The sequence below is a fragment of the Callospermophilus lateralis genome, chromosome 2 (genome assembly GCF_048772815.1).
Source record: "Callospermophilus lateralis isolate mCalLat2 chromosome 2, mCalLat2.hap1, whole genome shotgun sequence".
In the NCBI taxonomy this organism is placed as follows: domain Eukaryota; kingdom Metazoa; phylum Chordata; class Mammalia; order Rodentia; family Sciuridae; genus Callospermophilus; species Callospermophilus lateralis.
The window spans coordinates 204677065-204699763 of record NC_135306.1 but is presented as its reverse complement, the minus strand read 5'-3'; the positions used below and the strand labels follow the sequence as shown (position 1 = coordinate 204699763).

At 46.0% G+C, this 22699-nt stretch overlaps 1 protein-coding gene and 1 pseudogene across 2 annotated transcripts; both read right to left on the bottom strand.

Moving 5' to 3' along the window:
• Positions 1-10887: 10887 nt before the first annotated feature.
• LOC143391948 (ferritin heavy chain-like) lies at positions 10888-11620 on the bottom strand (annotated as a pseudogene). The gene is made up of 2 exons (XR_013090303.2): positions 11220-11620; positions 10888-11130 (listed from the first exon to the last, which is right to left on the bottom strand). The product of XR_013090303.2 is annotated as a ferritin heavy chain-like (transcript).
• Positions 11621-13496: 1876 nt separating this feature from the next.
• On the bottom strand, positions 13497-22011 carry Cdc42ep2 (CDC42 effector protein 2). The gene is made up of 2 exons (XM_076844763.2): positions 21922-22011; positions 13497-17088 (listed from the first exon to the last, which is right to left on the bottom strand). The coding sequence occupies exon 2, from the start codon at positions 16753-16755 to the stop codon at positions 16108-16110; it is 648 nt and encodes a 215-aa protein (XP_076700878.1). The 5' UTR covers positions 16756-17088; positions 21922-22011; the 3' UTR covers positions 13497-16107.
• Between the last annotated feature and the right edge of the window lie 688 nt (positions 22012-22699).

The following is a 22699-nucleotide window of genomic DNA, read 5'->3' as shown; positions in this document are numbered from 1 at the left end:
TTATTTATTTAGTGGTACTGGAAATTGAACCCAGGACCTCACACATGCTAGGCAAGTGCTCTACCGCTGTGCCACAGTCCCAGTCCTTTTTACTTGGTGACAGGGTCTCACTAAGTTGCCCAGGCTGTCCTTGAATTTAGGATTCTCCTGCCTCAGCCTCCTGAGAAGCTGGATTTTGGGTGTGTGCCACCGCCTGGCAAAGATAAACTTCTTGGGGTGGAAATCAAACCCGGGGGCCCCGCACCTGCTAGGCAAGCACAATTGCCCATTTTAGACAGAGGAACGTGAACACCCAGATCTAGGCGTTTTGGGTCTGACCTTTGCGAGCTGACAAAAGATGCCTTACTTTCCCGCCACTAAGCTCCTTCACCCAACTTCACTGATACTTACCTCCTCTCTCTTGCCTCCTACTCTTATCTAAGCTCATTCCGTTCCCTGAGGTTTTGAAGAATTTGCCTGATGCAACTAACTATGTCTCTCTCTTCTGTACCTTTCATTTCTCCTTCACTATTGATTCATGAAAATCTGAGTGGCTAATATCCCCTTTTAGAAAATCAAAAACCCTTTTTTTATGTCCAATTCAGCTTTTGATTGTCACCTCATTTCTCTTCACCCTTTCAAAGCAGATTTTCTGCTTATATTCCCCTCTCTGTTGCCTTGTTTTCAAGTCTCTCTTTCACCCAATTTAATAGGGATTTTGTTCTCACCTGTCTATCTAAAACAGCGCTTACAAAGTTATCACAATCTCTGTTTCAACAGGTTTGGAGATCAATTCACTGTCCTCATGGGTCTGTCAATCCACATGACATCGCTGAGCATTATTACCTGTCCTACTGTGCTGGCAGTTCCTTCAGCCTCTCTCCCCTGTTCAACCTGCCAGGATCCCCGGGACTTGGTCTTTGGTCCTTTTCATTTCCCAAATGTTCCATATTCTACCAACTCCAAGATGCACACATACCCCATCCACATTGTTGTATTTCCGAATCAGGATGCATCTTACTGTCATTGTACTTTAAAATCATTTTTGGAAGGTAGAGTTCTGAAGTTTTTTTTTTTTTTTTTTTTCGGTGGGAAGTACCGGAATTGAACTCAAGGGACACTTGGCCACTGAGTCACCCCTATTTTGTATTTTGTTTAAAGAGAGAGGGTCTCACTGAGTTGCTTAGCACCTCATTTTTGCTCATTTTGCTGATCCTCCTGCCTCAGCCTCCCGAACTGCTGGAATTACAGGCATGCGCCACCGCGCTCAGTGAATTCTGAGATATTAGTCAATGCTGACTCTGTACCAGCATCAAAACTTTCAGAATGGGTGTCAGGAGTTGGGAAGAATAATCCAGAGATGACATTGGTGCACTTTTTTACCCCAGGGAACCAAATGATTATGCAGATGAGGGATATCAGAGGTGATTCCAAAGCAGGAATCAAAAGTATACTAGCCCATGGGCTTGGGTTGTAGCTCAGTGGTAGAGTGCTTGCCTAGCCTATGTGAAGCACAGGGTTTGTTTCTCAGAACCACATATAAATAAATAAAGATCAAAATGGTACAACCTTTAAAAAAAAAAAAGTATACTAGCCCTAAAGCTCAACATAAACATACTTGGCAAGTCTATTCTTGATGCATAGACCAGAAAACTACATGAGAGAATGTTCACAGCGACATTATTTGTAATAATTCCAAACTGGAAACTCTGCTGCCAATCAGTGGTAGAATGGATTAAATAGCATTTGGCTCAGTGGTAGAGTGTGTGCTTAGCATGGACAAGGTCTTGGGTTCCATCCAAAACACCAAAGACAAAAACAGCAATGTATGTATAGTGTATATTACTTTACAACTACATGAATAAATCTCAAGAACAATATTGAACAAAAGAAGCAAAGTATCCTTCAAAGAGGACATAATGTATGCTTACATAAGTTACACAAACAGACACACTAATCTATGGGGGTAGAAGTCAGGAGAGGGGGCATCAGTTGGCTACTGAGTTATGAGTTATGTTCTTTATCTTCTTCTGTTTCAGGGTTACACATGTGTGTTCTTTTTTAAAAATTAATTGAGCTACACAAGGTTTATGTACTTCTCTGTGTGCATAATTCAATAAAAAGTTTGAAACAGCTGATGAACCCAGCATCAATAACTTTCAGTTCTTTTAGGGTTATGTTGTAGATATATGTGAGTGTGTGATACTGGGGATTTAATATGGGGTGCTTATTCACATCCATAGTCCTATCTATCTATCTATCTATCTATCAAGCCTCACTAAGTTGTTTAGATCTTGCTAAGTGCCTGAGTCTTGCTTTGAACTTGGGATCCTCTTGACTCAGGCTCCAGAGTCTCTAGGATTATAGGTGTGCACCACTATGCCCTGCTAACAAAAAAACTTTTTGTTTGTTATTTTTGTTTGTTACTCACTAAGTTTCCCAGGCTGGCCTTCAATTAGGATACTCTTGCCTTAGTCTCTGGAGTAGCTGGATTTACAGTGTGCTGTTCCTGCAACTGTGGACTCTAAGAAATGCTACATCGCCCAGTAATAGTTACTCTTCATGCTCTGAACAAGAATCCACGGTATTTCTCTTACAGCAAGAAGTGAACATAGGAGTGCTGTCTCTTGTAATCTCAACTATGACTCTTTTACAAAATGTTTATTTCCTGTTCCTGCAACTGTGGACTCTGGCTGACTTAGTCTTTAGGATTTGAGGGAGGAATGTTTCCACCAGGGAGCACAATAACGATTTCTCTAAATCATGAGCTGAGTTTGTCAATGGCCCATTTTGTGTTCCACATGCCACTGGGGAAGAACATAAAAGAGAGTCCAGGGCTGGCTGGGGTGATTGATTCTGATTGTCAAGGGGAAAGAGGATTGCTGTGATCCAGCGAGGCAGGGAGAAATAAAAATGAAACAAAGTGAATCCCCTGACATACAGTGAAGCATTCCTGGGCCAACATTGAGGAGGCTAAAACCTAGGGAGTAAAGCCCAGTATTCAAAACAATTTTAGTCCCGGGGCATTTACTAATCTGAAAAATAGAACTTTGAAATTTAGCTTTTTTTTGTCTGTTTTTAGGGGGAGAAACAAAAATCAAAACCCAGAACTTGCCCAAGATGAGAAGTCAGATGCTCTTCCACTGATACATCTACACTTTAAGACGGGACCCCAACTTCTATGGACTTCCATTATCTGGGTGGTTCAGGAAAGGTCAAGCCTTGAAGTTGGATTAATGTGAACATATTCTTATAATGTTCCCACTTACCTGGCAAAAGCAAGCAGGAAGACATTACTTCCTTCCTGAAGGAATGTGTTAGCATCCTAAATAAATATTATCCTTTCTAAAAATATATTTTGAGATACAATGACCAACCCATGTTAAAAAGCAAGTATGATCAGGCTTGGGCTGTAGCTCAGTGGTAGAGCACTTGCCTAGCATGCATGAGGCACTGGGTTCAATCCTTAGCACCACATAAAGTAAAATAAAGACATTGTGTCCACTTAAAACTAAAAAAAAAAAAAAAAAAAAAAAAAAAAAAAAAAAAAAGGCAAGTAATGATCAATCACAATCACACAAACAAGAAACCTTGTATAAGGACCAGTACAAACAATAGAAAACATAAATTAATCCACAAAAAATTAACATATAGGAATTATCTAGTACCAACCAGAAAATAACACTGCCTACTTAAATAAATTAAAATCAAGCATAGAAATATATGTAGGGAACAAGTATGCATTAAAAAGTGCCATGACATTTTTTGAAAGAACCACATAGAACTTTTAGAACCAGAAAATACAGTAACCAAAATAAAGAGCACAATGAGTGAATGGGTTAAAGGCAGATTAGACACAACCGAAGAGAGAATAAATGAAATAGAAGAGAGGAACAAATTACATTCAATATAGCATGAAAAGACAAAATCACAAAAAATATAGAATTAGAGACAAAGAGGAAACAGTGAGAGCTCTAATAAATGTTAACTGGAGTCCTAGAATGTTGAGAGCCACAGCCCAAGGGACCCCAGCAAACTTTCAGACTGCCAGCTGATGATTGGCTCACAGCGGCCCCAGCAACATCTAGCTGATTGGCTCCTCTGCGGTGATGCTCATTGGAACTGCTCATTGAGCTGTTTCCCCGCCCTTTCAGACTACCAGCTGATGATTGGCTCACAGCGGCCCCAGCAACATTTAGCTGATTGGCTCCTCTGTGGTGATGCTCATTGGGCTGTTTCCCTGCCCTTTCAGGCCACGGAGCTGCTCATTGGGGGACTTTTTGGCTCCGCCCACATGACCCAGCCAATCGGCCTCAAGAGCAGGAGGATTGTGGGAGGTAGAGAGACTGGTGGTTGTGGGAGTGGCTTGTGAGAAGCCGGTGGTGGCAGTTGAACTCTGAGGGTTTTTTCCTGAGGAGCTGTTTTGTTTGGTGTGTGTGGTTCTAAAAATAAAGTTCGTTTCTTTTGACAAGTGGCTCCTGAATTGTGCCCAGCCAGACTGCGGCATTTGGTGGCTCACACGAGGAGCAACTGAGGGTAAGTAAACTGCTTGCCCCTGAGGGCAGGGCGAGAGGATGGGTAGCCATTTTAAGATTCTTCTTTTGTTTTGCTTCACTTTTGTTTTAAGTTGCCTGTCCCTGGAGATGTGTAAGATGGAAGAAAAACCGCTCACATCTGAGGAACAGATAGGGAGAAAGGATGGATGGACATTTCAGGAGGCTATTATAATGATTTTGTGTTGTTCCAATTTTGTTTCACTCTGTTTCAGTTTTGTTAGGCGTTATCTTGTTGGGTTGTATTATAATAGAAATATGGGAGCAGAAATTAGTAAAAAACAAACCAAAAGAGTGTTAAGTAGGGCTGGGGATGTGGCTCAAGCGGTAGCGCGCTCGCCTGGCATGCGTGCGGCCCGGGTTCAATCCTCAGCACCACATACAAAAATGTTGTGTCCACCGAAAACTAAAAAAAAATAAATATTAAAATTCTCTCTCTCTCCTCTCTCTCTCTCTCTCTCTCTCTCTCTCTCTCTCTCTCTCCCCCTCCCTCTCTCTCATAAAAAAAAAAAAAAGTGTTAAGTACATTGTTAGAGGAAGGAGGCATTCCAGTAAAATCAAGAGCAGTCAGGGCATACGTTGATACAATACAAAAATGTAGCCCATGGCTTTTTAAGGAGGAGTTGTTAAATATATCACAATGGAACCATCATGGTGAAGATTTAAAAAGAATAGAAAAGAATAGCCCAGGAACTCTGCCAGTTGGTACAATGACATTGTGGGCGTTGGTATCTGGTTTGCCTAGTCCAAAGCCTTCAATTCAGACAAAGGTAGAGGAAGGAGAAGACATATTGATTCAAGTAAAAGAGAAGATCTCTCAAGTTAGTCAGAAAGAGGAAAAGATTCAAGTAAAAGAGAAGGTCTTTCGAGCTAATCAGACAGAGGAAGGAAGTTTAGAGCAGAAAAAGCCATCAGGGGAAAAGTTACAACAGGAGACTGCTACTAACACCTTTCTATTACCAGAGGGCTTAAGTGTCCAACCAACAGCACCACCTCTACAGGAGACTGCTACTAACACTTTTCTATCACCAGAGGACGTAAGTGTCCAACTGACAAGGCCACCTCCATATGCTGGGAGGCCCCCAACCCCCACAGTTGATAGTTCGGATCCTGAGACAGGATCTCAAGTATTAACATGCCCTGTATTTGAGGTAGGAGGGCAGTGAATTTACCATGCTTTAAATTTCAAAACAGTGAAGCAGCTAAAAGAGGCTGTAACAACCTATGGTCCTCAAGCACCCTTCACTGTAAGCTTGGTCGAATCCATTACCAACTTGAACATGACGCCAGCAGATTGGGCTAATATGTGTAAAGCTGTGCTAAATGGAGGACAATACCTGTTATGGAAGGTTGCCAATGAGGAATTTTGCAAGGAGACGGCTAGGCGAAATGCAGCAGCTGGTTATCCTCAGAGAAATCTAGATATGTTGTTAGGAAAGGGACCTTATGAGGATCAGCAGCAACAAATTGCATATGATCCTGGTGTATATTTACAAATTTCTGTAGATGCAGTTAAGGCATGGAAGACTTTACAAGGACATGGAGGCTTACAAGGTCAATTATCTAAGATAATACAAGGAGCTAATGAATCTTATGCTGAATTTGTAGATAGGCTTATTCAAACAGCTACCAGAGTTTTTGGGAATACAGAACAAGCAATGCCATTAATAAAACAACTGGCTTATGACCAAGCGAATCGTTGGTGCAGAGATATCATTAGACCATGGAAACATGAAGATTTAAACACATATATTAAATTATGTAGAGACATTAATGAACAAGAGCAAGTCGTGGCAACTGCAGTAAAACAGGCTTTAGATGCCAGGCCAAGAACATGCTACAATTGTGAACAAACAGGACATTTTAAAAGGAATTGCCCCATAGGAGGAGGGTTTAACAAAACTAGGTATCAAAGGAGTAGAATACCGGGTATTTGCCCACGATGCCGTAGAGGGAGACATTGGGCTAATGAATGCTGTTCTCAAACCACCATAGAGGGTACTCCATTATCAAAAAATGAACAAGGACCAAGTGTTTATCCACGATATCGTGGAGAAAGGCATCGGGCTCCATTGCCAAAAAATGGACAAGGGGGCCCAATGCTCCGGGGCCCAAAACCACAAATATACGGAACACTGGAGGAACCCAGCAACCCCATCAGGGTAGTGCCCAGGACACATTGTCCATCAGATCCCTTATCAGACAAACCAGAGGGAGCACAGGGTTGGACATCTGTGCCTCCGCCAGATCAGTACTAACTCCAGAGATGGGAGTTCAAATCATTCCCACAGGGGTGAAAGGACCTCTTCCCAAAGGAACAGTAGGCTTATTATTGGGATGCAGCTCTTCTACTCTAAAAGGACTTATGATAAGTCCTGGGGTAATTGATCCCTATTATGAAGGTGAAATAAAAATTATAGCCAGTTCTCCAAAGGGTATATCAGTAATTTCACCAGGAGATAGAATAGCACAGTTACTAATAATACCAAGCCTACATGATAAATTTTCCAGTCGTGCTGTAGAAAGAGGTTCCAAGGGATTAGGCTCCATAGGTGTAGATTGGGCTATGCTGTCTTTAAATTTAGATTCTCGCCCCATGCTAAAACTAAATATTCAAGGACATGAATTTAATGGGCTACTGGATACAGGTGCAGACCTTAGCATCATCTCTCGTCAAGAATGGCCAAAACATTGGCCATTACAACAAGCCACTCAAACGCTTCGAGGCCTAGGAGTGGCGACTAATCCCCATAGAAGTGCAATGGTATTAGATTGGAAGGATCCTGAAGGATGTGAAGGAACTATACAGCCATATGTATTGGATCATCTTCCTATAAATTTATGGGGATGAGATGTCCTAGATCAATTAGGTTTGACATTAACAAATAACATCAACCAAAATGCACCCACTATTATGACTAGACAAGGTTTTAGGAAAGGAAAAAGATTAGAAAAACAAGAACAAGGTATAACAGCACCAATACAAATAGATCAAGGAACAGACAGACATGGGTTGGATTTTCAGAAAGGGCCACTGAGACAATAAAAATTACTTGGAAATCAGAAAGACCAGTATGGGTTCCTCAGTGGCCCCTGACTAAAGAAAACATACAAGCAGCCCATGATCTGCTCAAACAACAATTAGCGGAAGGACATATACAACCTTCTGTATCTCCCCATAATACTCCCATTTTTGTCATCAAAAAGAAATCTGGTAAATGGAGATTATTGCAAGATTTAAGAGCCATTAATAATGAGATGGTTATTATGGAACCTGCTCAATCGGGGATTCTTCAATTGTCTGCTTTGCCAAAAACTTGGTATGTTTTAGTTATAGATATTAAAGATTGTTTTTTTTTCAATTCCAATTCATCCTGAGGATAGTCCACGTTTTGCATTTACTATCCCTGCACTGAATCATGAAGGTCCTGATCAGAGATATGAATGGAAAGTACTCCCTCAAAGGATGGCTAACAGCCCAACTATGTGTCAAATTTCTGTTAACAAAGCAATCCAGCCACTTAGAAATCAAAATCCTGAACTACAAATATTTCACTATATGGATGATGTTTTATTAGCACACAAAGCTAAAAACATTGCTAGAATGTTATGCCACACTTACAAACTTATTAAAAAATTATAATCTAGAGATAGCAATAGATAAAGTACAATTAAATTTTCCAATTAATTATTTAGGAGTTTGTTAAGGTCTGTAAACAAGTCAGATTGGCACCTGTTATTTTGCCAGAGAAATGTTAGAGTCTGTAAACAAGTCTGGATGGCGCCTGGCCAAATGCCAGAGGGAGTGGTTTGTAAAGTAACAAAAACAAGCCATTAAGTGTGGAGATTCCTTATTGGTTGACTGCTGTATCTATTTTATGCTAATTAGATAAGCTGTGTAAAATCTATAAATACCACTCCTGTCCTACAATAAACGGCTCCTATTCCTGCTGCATCAATCTACACAAGTCATTCGTCACCCCCCCGGATATTTTGCCCAGCCAGCCGGGCTGCGGCAGGAGTTCTATTATCCTCAACCATGGTCCGTCCACCAAAAATTCAAATACGAGTAGATCAACTCAAATCACTTAATGACTTTCAAAAGTTATTAGGAGACATAAATGGGATAAGGCCTTATCTAGGTATACCAACAGGAGAGTTTTTTTTTTTTTTAATTTCACGTGATTTAAATGGTTTAATTTAAATTGGGTAAACAGCTGCTGAGGATTGTTTTAAAATGTGAACAAAAAAGGAGGTTAACAGATCTGTTTGTTTACTTTCACCTTTCCTTTTCATTATATTTAATAATTCTCTTCAAGATAATGTAAATTGTTAAGAAAATTGTTTTCTTCTAATGCCTTCTGGAATGTTACTTAATTTTTTCTTTAGCCATTATTGCCAGAATTTCTATCTTCATCCCAGTGCCGGTGAAGACAATGTAAATTGTTAAGAAAATTGTTTTCTTTTAGTGCCTTCTGGAATGTTACATAATTTTTTCTTTAGCCATTATTGCCAGAATTCCTATCTTCATCCCAGTGCATGAAGACAAAGATAAAACCAATCTACAGCTTCTGCAATAGCCATCACTGAACTGCTTACAGAACTTGCCTGGACTATGTATCACTTGTATGCATTGTGAACTCACCTGTATGCATTGTGAACTATCTGTTAGTGCAGCGACTTGTGGTAGTGTTGGGGTATTTTTGCTGATAGTGTCATCAGTGGTACAATTTTTCCAAAAGGAGCCGTCAATTGGCTTGGTGTATCTTCCTCCCTTCTGCTTGTCACGATTGTTCAGCTAAAATTTGGGGGCCAACAGAGGTGAGGCAAAGAACCTCACCCCCCCCCCCCCGCTGGTACAAAGACCTCTACACAGGTGTGGCTGTATACTGGACCGGTAGTCAGTGACGGGTAAGATCCAATTACAATGGTACCAACCTAAGACAGGAGGCTGACGCCTTGAGGTCAGCTCATCCCGTAACGGGTAAGGACCATATGTATTATTGGACAACCTAAGGCAGGCACGGTCCCTAAGCCACATGCTTGTTGTTTAAACAGAGAGGGGGAGATGTTGAGAGTCACAGCCGAAGGGGCCCCAGCAAACTTTCAGACTGCCAGCTGATGATTGGCTCACAGCGGCCCCAGCAACATCTAGCTGATTGGCTCCTCTGCGGTGATGCTCATTGGGCTGTTTCCCTGCCCTTTCAGGCCATGGAGCTGCTCATTGGGGGACTTTTTTGACTCTGCCCACATGACCCAGCCAATCGGCCTCAAGAGCAGGAGGATTGTGGGAGGTAGAGAGACTGGTGGTTGTGGGAGTGGCTTGTGGGAAGCTGGTGGTAGCAGTTGGGCTCTGAGGGTTTTTTCCTGAGGAGCTGTTTTGTTTGGCATGTGTGGTTCTAAAAATAAAGTTCGTTTCTTTGGACAAGTGGCTCCTGAATTGTGCCCAGCCAGACTGCGGCACTAGAAGGTAAAATAGAGAAGGGACAGAGGCAATATTTAAAGAAAATGACTACTAATTTTCCAAAATGATGAAAGACATCAGTCCACAAATAGAAAAAGCCCAATAAAGCACAAGCAAACTAAATAAAGAGTTAATGGAAGGTCAGTCAATGGGTATTAATTGTGGTTTGATAGGAGAAATGTGTTCTGGTATTCTATTACACTACAGATAATAATGTACTGTAGGGTTCAAATAAAGCTAGAAGAAAGGATTTTGAATGTTTTACCATAAATAAATAATAAATGTTTGAGGAAATATATATGTTTACCTTAATTTGAACCTACACAATGTATACATGTATTGAAACCTCAGTGGTACCCCTTAAATATGTGCAATTTTATGTGTCCATTAAAAATAAATAAAACAGGGCTGGGGGTGTGGCTCAAGCGGTACTACGCTCGCCTGGCATGCGTGCAGCCCGGGTTCGATCCTCAGCACCACATACAAACAAAGATGTTGTGTCCGCCGAGAACTAAAAAAATAAATAAATATTGAAATTCTCTCTCTCTCTCCCTCTCTGTCTTTCTCACTCTCTCTTTAAAAAAAAAAAAAGAAAAAAGAAAGAAAGAAACAAGTGCTAGTACATTTAATATAAAATAACATAATATCTGCAACATACTTTCAAAAGGCCAGGAAAAAGTTTTTATGTGGTGATAGAGAAAGCAAAGAGGCAAAATGATAATAATTGGCAAATCTAGATGAAAGTCACATAAAAGGTCTCTGTGCTATTCTTTCCATTTCTGTAAGTTCAAAATCTTTTTTTGGGGGGGGTATCAAATTTCTTTATTTGAAGGAATGGTACAAATCAAAGAACATAAGTGGATGTTTTGGTACAACTTATAGAAAAGGTAAAGGTAACCCCAATATGCATGCACTGCCTTGGTGACCAGGGAAGTCCCTTGCACGGCTATGGGAAAGTCAGGCTGAGGTTTAGCTCTCGTTATCACTGTCTCCCAGGGTGTGCTTGTCAAAGAGATACTCTGCCATGCCCGATTCTGGGGCTCCCATCTTGCGCAAGTTGGTTACATGGTCACCCAATTCTTTGATGGATTTCACCTGCTCATTCAGGTAATGAGTCTCAATGAAGTCACACAACTAGAAAAAGAATCGGAAATTACTGGTTAGTTTTCCCAGCCACTGGTCAGTGATTTCTTCCACTTTTCCCCTGGGTTTCCAATACTCACGTGGGGGTCATTTTTGTCAGTGGCCAGTTTGTGCAGTTCCAGAAGTGACTGGTTCACACTTTTCTCCAAGTGCAAAGCACATTCCATTGCATTGAGCCCACTCTCCCAGTCATCACGGTCTGGTTTCTTGATATCCTGAAGGAAGATTCGGCCACCTCGTGGGTTCTGCAGCTTCATCTATTTCTCAGCATGTTCCCTCTCCTCATGAGATTGGTGAAGAAAATATTTGGCAAAGTTCTTCCAAGCCACATCATCGCGTCAAAGTAGTAAGACAGGGACAGGTAGACATAGGCGGCGTAGAGCTCCAGGTTGATCTGGCGGTTGATGGCGGCCTCCGAGTCCTGGTGGTAGTTGTGGCGCCCCTGCGAGGGGGACGTGGTAGCCATGGCAGGCGGCTGAGGAGAGGCTCGGCGCTGGAGCGGCGGCGGAGGCCTGGGGCGGTCCGAGGGCGCTGTGAAGAGGTGGCGAAGGGCCGCTGGCTCTGAGCGGCGGCCGGGGTGGGGGTCGAGCGCCGGTTCCGTCCAAGCACTGTTGAAGCAGGAAACCGCGGCGACTCTCGGCCAAGAACGTCTAGTTCAAAATCTTTTGAAAAAAGTTTTGGAATAACGCTAACTCTAAACAGGGAGAGTCATCAAGGGCTCAGATTTTTTTTAATATATATATTTTTAGTTATAGGTGGATACAATATCTTTATTTTATTTTTATATGGTGCTGAGGGCCGAACTCAGTGCCTCATGAGGGCTAGGCAAGCGCTCTACCTCTTAGCCACAACCCCAGCCCCCATTTTTTTTTTTTTAAATGAAGTTCTGAGTCATGCCACCTGCTAACAGCCAAAGCACAGGCTGAAAGCAAAGGGAACAAAATCTGGATTATGAAGGAGCAGTATTCAAACCAGTTATAGTTTTGTTGTAGTAAAAGTTTGTAGCTACTGTCAGGTGTGATGGTGCACACCTGTAATCCCAGTGAATTGGGAGGCTGAGGCAGGAGGATCTCAAGTTCAAAGCCAGCCTCAGCAACTTAAGGAGATCCTGAGCAACTTAGTAAGACCCTGTCTCAAAACAAAACATAAAAAGAGCTGGGGATGTGGCTCAGTAGTGAAGCACCTCTGGGTTCAATCCCTGGCACATTAAAAAAAAAAAAAAAAAAAATGAAGAGGGGTATGTGTGTGTGTGTGTGTGTAGATTATATGCAAATACTATGCCATTTTACCTAAGAGACTTGAGCATCAAAGGATTTTGCTCTTCAGGGGTCCTGGAAATAACTGGACAATGAGGTCCAGTTAATATGTTTTTCATTGTTGCTGTTGTTTTAAAAATAAATACTAGAATAAGAACATGCATCAAGGCTGAGCATCTAAAACAGGATGTAGGGACATTTCTCTCTCTCTCTCTCTCTCTCTCTCTCTCTCTCTCTTTTTTTTTTTTTTGTCTGCCCAACAACTTCTTTCCTTCTTGGGGAAGTCCTCTTGAGCATGGTGTTTGTGGGACATGGTGCCCAGACAAGCTGAAGAGGGCAAGTCTTTCTTCTCTCTATCCTCAGCTACCTGTAAGGAGGTATCAGGTAAATCTGATAATTCAGGTCATTACTCCAACATGGCAGCCCTGAGTGGTTTTTCTATGCTGGTGCCTGATGCAAGATGAGTCAAGAGCACTTCTGGGGACACAGGAAAACAATGTCCTCTCCTTCCATGGATCCCCTGGTCTCAGTTCAGGTCCAGGGTGAGGCTGGCTGGGTGAGGCACTCAAGAAGATGTCCCCAGGCAGAAGAGGACAGGCCCCTCAAGCACCAAGAGGGCTGCAGGTGACAAGGTGCTGGTCCTGTGGCTCCCCCGCACCCTTGGCCTTCACAGACTTTACCAGGGCCTGCAGCTATAGCCCCGTGGGGCAGAGGTTTGCAGTCAAGAACAAGCTATGAGTCCCACTGACCAGGGGTCAAATCCCACTCCAGAGAGTGAATCCCTAACCTCTGAATGAGGGCAAAACTTTCAAATGAAAAATAAAATGCTTGGGGGGAATGTATAATGGTGCAGGTGCCATGGCAAACAGCAGGGGGTTCCCCCAGAAAATTGAAAATAGAACTACCCTGTGATCTAGCAATTCTACTTCTGGGAGTATTCCTGAAAGAGCTAAAAGCAGGGTCTTGAACAAATATCTGAATTCCCACGTTCATGGCCACATTATTCACAGTAACTAAAAAATGGAAGTAATCCAGAGCCCCCAAAGCAAACAATAACAATCCCCATCTTTCTATATAAAATGTATTAAAGAAAACATCAAATAAATTTCTGGGATATTTATTTTTTTTAAAAAAAGTGAAAGTAATCCAAGTGTCCATCTATGGACAAATGAACAAACTGTGGCATGTATGTACAACGGAATATTAATCAGCCTTAAGAAGGAGAGAAGTTCGGAAATATGCTACTACATGGATGAATCTCGAGGGTTTATGATAAATGAAATAAGCTAGTCACAAAAAGACAGTATATGATTCTCTTATATGAGGTATCTACAATAGTCAGATTCACGAGAACAAGAGTAGAATGGGGTGTCTATGGGATCAGGGAAGGGAACTTCTCAGTTAGTGTTTGCGGGGATGGAGTTTCAGTCTGGGAAAACAAACAGTTCTGGAGATGATTGGTGGTGATGGTTGCAGAGTAATGTAAATGTACTCAGTGCCACTGAAATGACCACTTGAAATGGTAGATTTTGGGGGGCTGCGGATGTAGCTCAGTGATAGAGCACTTGCCTATAGTATGCACAAGGCCCTAGGGTCCATCTTTAGCACCTCAAAAAAAATTTTACATTACACATATTTTACCACAATTAAAAAAAAAATGCAGCCAGCAAATAGACATTATTATTGCTGTGGGTATAACTGTGACTGCATGACCAATGTAATTCTGCAATCTGTACTCTCAGAAAAACGAGAAATTATATCCCATCTGATTCAAATGTATGATTTGTCAAGATCATTGTACTGTCATGTGTAACTAATTAAAACAAATTAAAAAAATGCAGCCAGCCATGGTGGCACTTTCCAGTAATCCCAGCAATTTGGGATGTTGAGGCAGGAGGATCACAAATTTGAGGCCAGCCTAAGCAACTTATCAAGACCCTATTTCAAAATAAAAAATAAATAAATAAAAAGGATGGGGATGTGACTCAGTGGTAGAGCTCCCTTGAGTTCAATTCTCATTGCCAAAAGAAACCAGGAAAAGTGAGAGGGGGTGGGGAGAGAGAGAGAGTTGTGCAAACAATTTCTGGTCTCCTGGTCAAATTCTGATGCTTCCCGGAGGCAAGAAAGGGCGGGAGCTAAGTCAGAGTCTGGGCTCAAGGGCGGAAAGAATAAATAAGAATGGAGAAGGAAAGAATGGGGCCACTGTGGCCTGCCCTTGCCTCTAGCTGCCCGCATGTCTGTACCAGGTACCCAGCGTACCTTAGCGCATCTCCCTCTGCTGGTCCCCACACCCCCATCCCCTCCCTGTGGCTGCCTGCATCCTCTATTCAGCCAGTCGGAGTGATGACCTTTCTAAAATCTAGATCTGACCACATGTCTCTCCTGGTTCAAATCTTTCAGCAGCTCTGATGCCTCAGCTTCAGACTGGCAAGCGGCGAAAATGTTCCCAGCAGATGCCAGCCTGTTACCCAGCTTCACAGTAGCTCCTCTATCATTCATTTTGGTGCCTTAATGACTTTTGCTTATGTCTGAGCACAAACGCCTTAGCTAAGGTTTAGCTCGAAGTCACACCAGATTGCCCTGCTGGGCCCTGACACCACCTGCCCCAGCTGGGGAGCACTCCTGCCCCTTTGGCGCGCCTGATAGTGTTGTTTGCTTTCTAGCATTTACCAAGCCAGAGATTGTCTCTTATTGATTTACACGTTATATCCTCCCCCCACTAGCATGCAAGCTCCAGGAGAGTAGGGATCACATCTGCCTTGGATCCCCAGCACCTGCCGCCCTGCCAGCTAGACTATGGATGTTTGATAAATAGCTGCCGATGGAGTCCTCTGGTCAGCATGGTCGGATCTCTCCCAGGCCCGTCCCTCTTTCCCACATGTTCTCTCATTCATCTGAAGCTGGAGAAGCTGTTGGTCCCTTGCATACACTTGTAACTATTCCTTTCCTCTTGGGTCTGCCCTGGCTGACCCCAGCTACCCAGGCAGGGATTGGACCCAAGCACCTGAATCGAGGTCTGAATATCCACAATAGACACTTGACTTGCTCCTGCTTTGTTCTCACTCTGGGCTCTGAGTCAGGTGTGATCCTCCTGAGAGTAAGGCCTGCCATCTGGCATGGGGCCTTCCCCACGTGAGCACACCTTCTGCAGGAAACCCAGGGCAAGGGTACAGGATGCTCAGCCACAGGAAGCAGCACTTTTTATTGCAACCAGAATCCCCGGTCATGTGAGAAAGGGATGGGACAGAACACGAGGCTGGACACATCTGGTCACTGATACCAGGCTACCAGTCCAGGACACAAAGCCAAAGGTGTGGAACAGCCTGCTAAGTGCCCAAGTCCAGCTGCCTCTTTCCTGCCCTCAGGCAGGGCATCCAGTGGGGCAGGGGTGGAAAGAAAGTGGAAAGGGGGCTCTTTCAGCAGAGCTTTCACCCAAGAGAGAGCAGTTGGCAGTGGGGTCATGTGGTACCCAAGAAGCTCAGGGCACTCTGGGCTGACTTCTGCTTGTGTCCTGGGTGGGTTGTTCCGGGAAACCAACAAGGCATACCGTGCCTGTGGGGAGAGGACAGGAGGAAGGGGAACAAAGGCTCACAAGGAGAATCACCCGCCAGCGACCACAGGTAGGCCAGGGATCCTTGACTTTGGGCCAGAGCCATGTCCACACCCGGCCTCCTGGCCTCACCCCAGCCTGGAAGCCTGGTCAGCCGAGGTCCTATGTGGGGATCTGCACGCCGTCCAGGTCCTGATCCATGATCTGGAGAACATCGTCCAGGATGGACGGCCCTAGGTCCACGTGCAGGGACAGCAGGGAGCTGCCGTGGGACAGGAAGGGCTCCTCGGCCCCTGACTCTGGAGTCAGCCCGTTGTGGGGCGAGCCAGCCTCTGGAGTCCTCCAGATGTCCACATTTCCTGCCTCCTGTGGGGAAGGCTGCACCTCCAGGTGCAGGCGAGGGGGCTTGGGTGGGGCCTGGGCTGTGGGCAGGGTGAGGGCCTGGGGCCCCCCAATGACAGGGAGGGAGATGGCATTCTTGAGTAGAGGCGATGGCTCGATGGGAAGCAATGGCCCCACGGGGAGCTCCCGGCCACACATGGTGGCAGTGCGCGTGAACTGGAAGGGAAGGGCAAAGCTGCCGTCCTCCTCCGACTCCTCAACTGCAGTTCCGGGCAGAAGGTGGAACTTGCCCTGCAGGAAGGAGATGTCCCCAAACATGTCCCCGCCACCTCCACTGCCGATATGAATGGTATGACGGAAGTCCCCTAGTGGTGGGCTGATCATGTCCGAGGACAGTAGGTCCCGCAGCTTCTCCTTCTTGCCCTTGCGACTGCCACGCTTCAGATAGATGGGGACCTTTGTGGACATAGTGACCTCACCCAGGCCTGGTTGCCCAGCCCGCGGCTTATGCTGCCTCCTCTCAACACCCTCAACCCCAAACTCAGAGCGCAACGTTCAGGTGCTGGAAACGTGCCAAAGGGCTGAAGACCAGGGTGTGGGATGTAACCAAAACGGACTGAAGGGATTGCAAAAATGAAGATTAAAGGCCAGGGAAGGCAGAGGTTGAGATAAAAGTCACTTTCTCCCAAAGAGTTGGAAATTCTTTTTTGAGAACTGGAGGCAGAAAGATGAAGAATCTGTTACTAGCAGTGTGCTTTGGTCTTGTTCCTGAGATTCTCCACTGGGTCCAGGGCTGAGGAGCTGAAACACAAAGGGGACATATAAGTCAGGGACAAGAGGACAAAAGTAACCATTTCATTTCTGGTCCCCCTGCCTCAGTCCAACTTGGCTCCTCTCCTTGGGGGAGCCCTCTGGAAGAAGCAGGTCTTCATAAATCCACTGCATCTTAAAGAGTAGACCCTGGGAGTCTAAGGCAGGAGGATTGCAATTTTGAGGCTAGCCTCAGCAACTTAGTAAGAACTTGCCTCAAAATCTAAAATTCAAAATAAAAAGAACTAGGGATATAACTTAGTGGTAAAGTGCCCCTGGATTTGATCCCCAGTAAACCTCCCCTCCAAAATGGGACAGAACACCAGCACCAAGCCCCTCCCTTTATATGCATAAAACTGAGGCTTGGAACTTGAGTGATAGGCACAAGTCTTGTATAAAGTCCTACTCTGATCTCTCGCTCTGGATCCCAGGCTCTGCCTATCACCCCCACCTGAGTACTGTCTCCCTTTCCTGATCCACTGCACCTCATGACACATTATCCCTCATGACATGTAGGTAGCAAGTTGCGTGGTGGTCTCACACATGGTCTCAATACCCAACTCAACTAAGGACAGAGAGCTTGAAAACCGTCTGTTCTGCTTAGGCGTGACCTGGGGCAGGATGTACAGTAGGTGTTCTGCAACAGTGCAGGACAGAGGACACCTCCTGTGGGTCCAGTCACATCCCACCTGGAGGGGAGTTTCTGGGAGATTTCCTTTTCTCCTCCTCCTCCTCCATAGTAGGAGTTCTTAGGCGCAGGGGCCCCTGAATCTAATACAGTGTATGGCCCTCCCTCCCTGCCCACACTGAAGAGCAGGTGGGGTGGACAGTTTAGATACTGTTAGTGGGAACTCTTACCTGACATTCTTTTGGGCTTTCTGCAAACACATCTCAATCAACACAACCACCCTACTATCACCCCCCACCTTTGAAAATTAGGGTATTGGGGTGAGGATATAGCTCAGTGGTGGAGTCCTTCGCTGGTATGTGTGAAGCCCTGGATTCAATCCCTAGCATCATAAAAAAACAAAAACAAACAAACAAACAAAAGCCTATTTTGGGAGGATTGCTTCAAGGCATTGAAGAGAGAAAAGAAAATGCAAAAACATGGTATAGATGGTGCCATTTATTGAAAGCACGACTCCTTCTCCACATGTGCATGTATAAGAACATACATTTATGGGTCTGTATAGGATTCTGTCCTCTATAAAGACAGAGAAGAATCTGGAAAAATTTAGATTGTCCCATGGACTACACTGACAGGTAGGGGCAGAGAGGATGTGTGGAGTCACGGATGAGGAAGGAAAGATGTCCTCAGTAAAAGTGATCTGTAACACTTAGTCCGGTTATTACAACGTGGTGTACGTGTATGGTACACGTTAATGCCAAAGAGTGTTTGGCCAAATGTTGATGGTGGTTGCCTCAAGGTGTACAATCTCAGGTTAACTTCTCTGTCTTATTCAGACTTTTCTAAACTCAACTTGTTTGTTTGTGTGTGTGTGTGTGTGTGTGTGTGTGTGTGTGTGTTGCTGGGGATTAAATCGAGGGCCTTGCTGAACATACTAAGTAAGTGTGCTACCACTGAGCTACACCTCAGCCATCAACTTTTTAATTTTTTTTTTTTTTTTTTTTTTTTTTTGGTGGGGGACTTGAGACTGAACCCAAGAGCACTTAGTCACTTAGCCCTTTTAATTTTTATTTTCTAAATTTTGAGACAGGGTCCGTTTAAATTCCCCAGACTGGCTTTGAACTTGCAATCCTCCTGCCCCAGACTTCCAAGTCATGAGGATGATAAGCCTGGGCCTGGCCATCAGGCCTGGTCATCAAGTTCTTACTAATGAGCATATTGGGGCTGGAGCTGTGGCTCAGTGGAAGCTCACTTGCCCACCATGTTTGAGGTACTGTGTTCGATTCTCAGCACCGCATAAAAATAAATAAAATAAAAGTCTGTCAACAACTAAAAAAATTTTTTTAAATAATGAGCAGTATTATTTATATGCATATATTATTTATGTAGTCAGGAAAAAAAGCTATTCATATATATATATATATATATATATATATATATATATATCTTTATATATATCTTGTAGTTGACACAATACCTTTATTTTTGTTTACTTATTTTTTTATGCTGCTGAGAATCGAACCCATGGCCTCGTACATGCTAGGCGAGCACTCCACCATTGAGCCATAACCCCAGCCCCTAAAGCTATTTTTAATGTGGGAAAAAATAAATACATTATGAAAGGGTGTCATACTGGTTTAACAAAAAAAGGAAATGGAGCAAGTATGTCCTCTGCTTCCTGGGGGTGATGCATGGAGGGCCTGGTTGGCACAGTACAGACATGCAGGAGCCCAGATGTGTAATCAGCATAAAGAGGCGAAGAAAAAAATTTGTTCAAGGTCATCCAGCAGATAAGGTCAGGGTCAGGATTCAAGCCAGATGAGCCTGCCCTCTCCCACTGCTCCCCACCCCATAGGTCAGCCAGGGGTAAGCAAAGTAGGCATCTGCCAGTTCCCCTGCCTCATCCTTCATCCTGGGCAGGAGGAGGCAGGAAGGAGAAAAGAGAATGCAGGAGGGGGACCCAGTCCTTCCCCCCAATGTGGGCCTTGGATCAGGAAACCCCACCCCAAGACCGGACACCCCAGGTCAGTCAGGCTGAACCACGGACTCTGGACATCTTGCTCCTCCCAGAGCACCTGCAGCTGCACAGGAAACAAAGGAATGACTCTCCAGTGGTAGCATTCCAGCTAAGCTTGGAAGGAGCTGCCGGGAGGGGAGGGGGTGGGCCTCCCAGGGTCTTGGAAACCCATTTATCCTCTGTCTACCACACCAGGCCCAGGGACATGCTGACAAATATCCAATCCACCCCCTTGTCAGGAGAGAGCCTGGGAGAGCTTTTCCTTCCTTTCCACTGGTGGAGAGTGGGGCTCACCTATGGGATTTGCCCAGAGCCTGGGCCAGGTCCTCCCTAAATCACACTAGAGCACCAAGCCAGCTTGAATGTTTCCACAGCAAAGTGGGCGTCCCTGACAACTGTCTCACTCAGAGCCAGATGTACCAACCCAATTCCAGATGTGGAGAGACCAGAGGCTAAGGGGAAGGGTGGGGTCCGCATCAACCACCCAGGGGAGAGCTGGAAATTACAACCAGCAAGCCTCAAGTATTTAGATTTGGCAACCATGAAGCTTCCCATATTAATGTTCCCAGTCACATCACAGTGAGTGTCCTTATTGCCCTGTACAGAAGCGGGAGCTGAATCCCAGCGATGTTAAGAAGCATTCCAAGGCCAACCAAATAGCAAGAGCTGGCACTGATCCATGTGGCTCCAATGTGGTGGGCAGCTACAAGTGGGATGTATCTGGGGAGTGGGAGGAAAATCACCAGGTCCCCTCCATCTAGTCATGCCCTTTGGCTCCCCACTCCCCTCAACTTGCAAGTGTGCAGAGATGAGAATGAGATTTCCTTAGGACAAGACTGTCCCTGGGAGGCTGGTGGAATGGCGCCAGGCCGCAGTAGGAGGAGCAGATGAGAGCCATCCCAGCTCTCTGGACTTGCCTTGGACCTCCCTCAGAGAAAATGACTTCCTGGAGATGGGGTCTCTCCTGTCCTGAGGAATATCAGACCACTCCCCACTAGGGATATTCAAGAAGGAGGCCCCTGACCTTCAAACTAGAAGACTGGCTTTAAATCCAGTGCCATCCGGGAGTGGGTGATCTTGGGCAAGATACCCCTCCTCTCTGGGTCTCACCCTCCTCATTCAGAAAATGGGCTGACGGCTGCTGGAGGCCTCACTGCTGCCCCGCAAGTGAGGGCGCAGGGGTCACTGTCAGTCCTGTCAAATGGATATTCAGAAACTATCTGCAATGCCTTCCTCAAGCACTGTGGGATACTGCCTTGAACAAGATGAAGAACAAACTGCTCCTGGCCAACCCGGAGTTGGCCAGCGGCAAGCGCTGGTTAGCCGGCGGCTACGTCTCCAGTGTCTGGGTGAGGAAGGCGCCCGGCTCTGCAGCCACTAGGTGGCGCGCGCGCTCCTGCTAACGTCCAGCGTCCTGGAGGAGTCCCAGGGCGCAACCGGGTCTCCAGGGCGCCTCCGGCTCCAGGCAGGAGTCCCCGAGGAGCTCCGCGTTCGAGTATCAGATGAGGATTGTGTGTGGGATCGCTTTCTCTTGGGAGTTACTGGTCGCACATACAATGAATGGGGGAAAGGGGCGATGGGGGACCCTGTCCCTGTCTCCAAGCTCTGGGAGGGGCCTCCCTGGTGCTTCCCGGCCTGGGCGATGTCCGAGTGTCCGCTCGGCGCCAGGCCGGAGCTCCGGCGAACAAGCCCCCGCCCCTCCCGCGGGTCGGGTTCCTCTGCCCGGGCTCGAATTCCGGCGCCGACCCCTCCCCGTCCCCAGTCCGAGCGCAGCTCAGCCCAGCCCGGATCCGTTTCAGGACTCTGCAGTCGCGGCTAAAGATAGGAGAACATCTCACCATCGGCTAAAAATACGGCCCGAGCCCAGGCGGGGACACTGGGTGGCAGGAGGACGCTCTGGGTGCCCGGGGCTAGGACCGAGGTTCCGGCAGATTGGAAGGAGGACTGGAGACGTTAAGGTGGAAGTGCGGTGCCCCACGGGCCGTGCGGGTCACGGGTGGGGCTGCGGGGATCGAGGCGCAGGAGGAAAAGCCCACCGAGCCCGAGAACCTGAGCGGTGGTGAAGCCGGGACCGGGGCGCGAGCGGGGACCCGGAGCCTCTGGGATGGGCCTCTCAGGGGACCCCGCGGAGCCGCGGCAGAGCTGCGGCAGAGCTGCAGAAACCCTGGCCCGAACTCACCATCAGGAGCGCTGTCAGCGGACCCGCGGGAGGCGAAAGCTCGGAGCTGGACCGCGAGGCTGTGGGACCCGACCCGGGCTGTGAACTTACTGTGCGGACAGTGGCCCTAAAGCCCCGCCCCCGTCCTGCAGATCCAATGACGGTGCCGCCCCAGTAGGACCACGCCCACAGCCCCGCCCCGCCCGGGCACCGCCCAGGGCTCCCCTAGTGCAGAGGCGCTTGGTTGGGGTACAGAGGCCTCGCGCTCCCAAGGGCGCGGTCCTGCTTCCGTTGTTGCTGGCCGGCTCTGTCCGATACCGGGGGTGGACTCCATGGTCTCAAGACTGTGCCCTCTGGAGCCAAACCCTTGGTTCTAGAAGGCCCGGGGAAGTGGCTGCTAGAAGATCCAATTCTTCATATTCACTGGGCATCACTGGACCTACTAAGGGCTGTGTCCAGGGAGGCCTACTACGCGAATGAATGGGGCATTGGAAGTGTCCACGTTAAAATCTTAACAAACTCATGAGCGTTTTGAAGAGCTTATAAGCTCTCCTAGAAGAGCCAGAGGAGAGACAGAAAGAGAGACAGAGAGAGACTACAGTGTGTGGTCTGGGCACACCTGTATTTGCTGACCAGCTAGGTGACTTCCAGAGAGGAGGTGAGGCTCTGACTCACTTCATGGACTCATACAGTTATTGACCGGCAGGACTTCACAGGGTCTGGAGATAACTGAGGGAAACTCTGTCCTTGTTCCATTCAGTGATTCAACAGATATATGTTGAGCATCTGCTATGGATTA

Coding starts and splice junctions, on each gene's coding strand:
- Cdc42ep2 (XM_076844763.2), bottom strand. CDS start 16,755: ATGTCCACAAAGGTCCCCATCTATCTGAAGCGTGGCAGTCGCAAGGGC.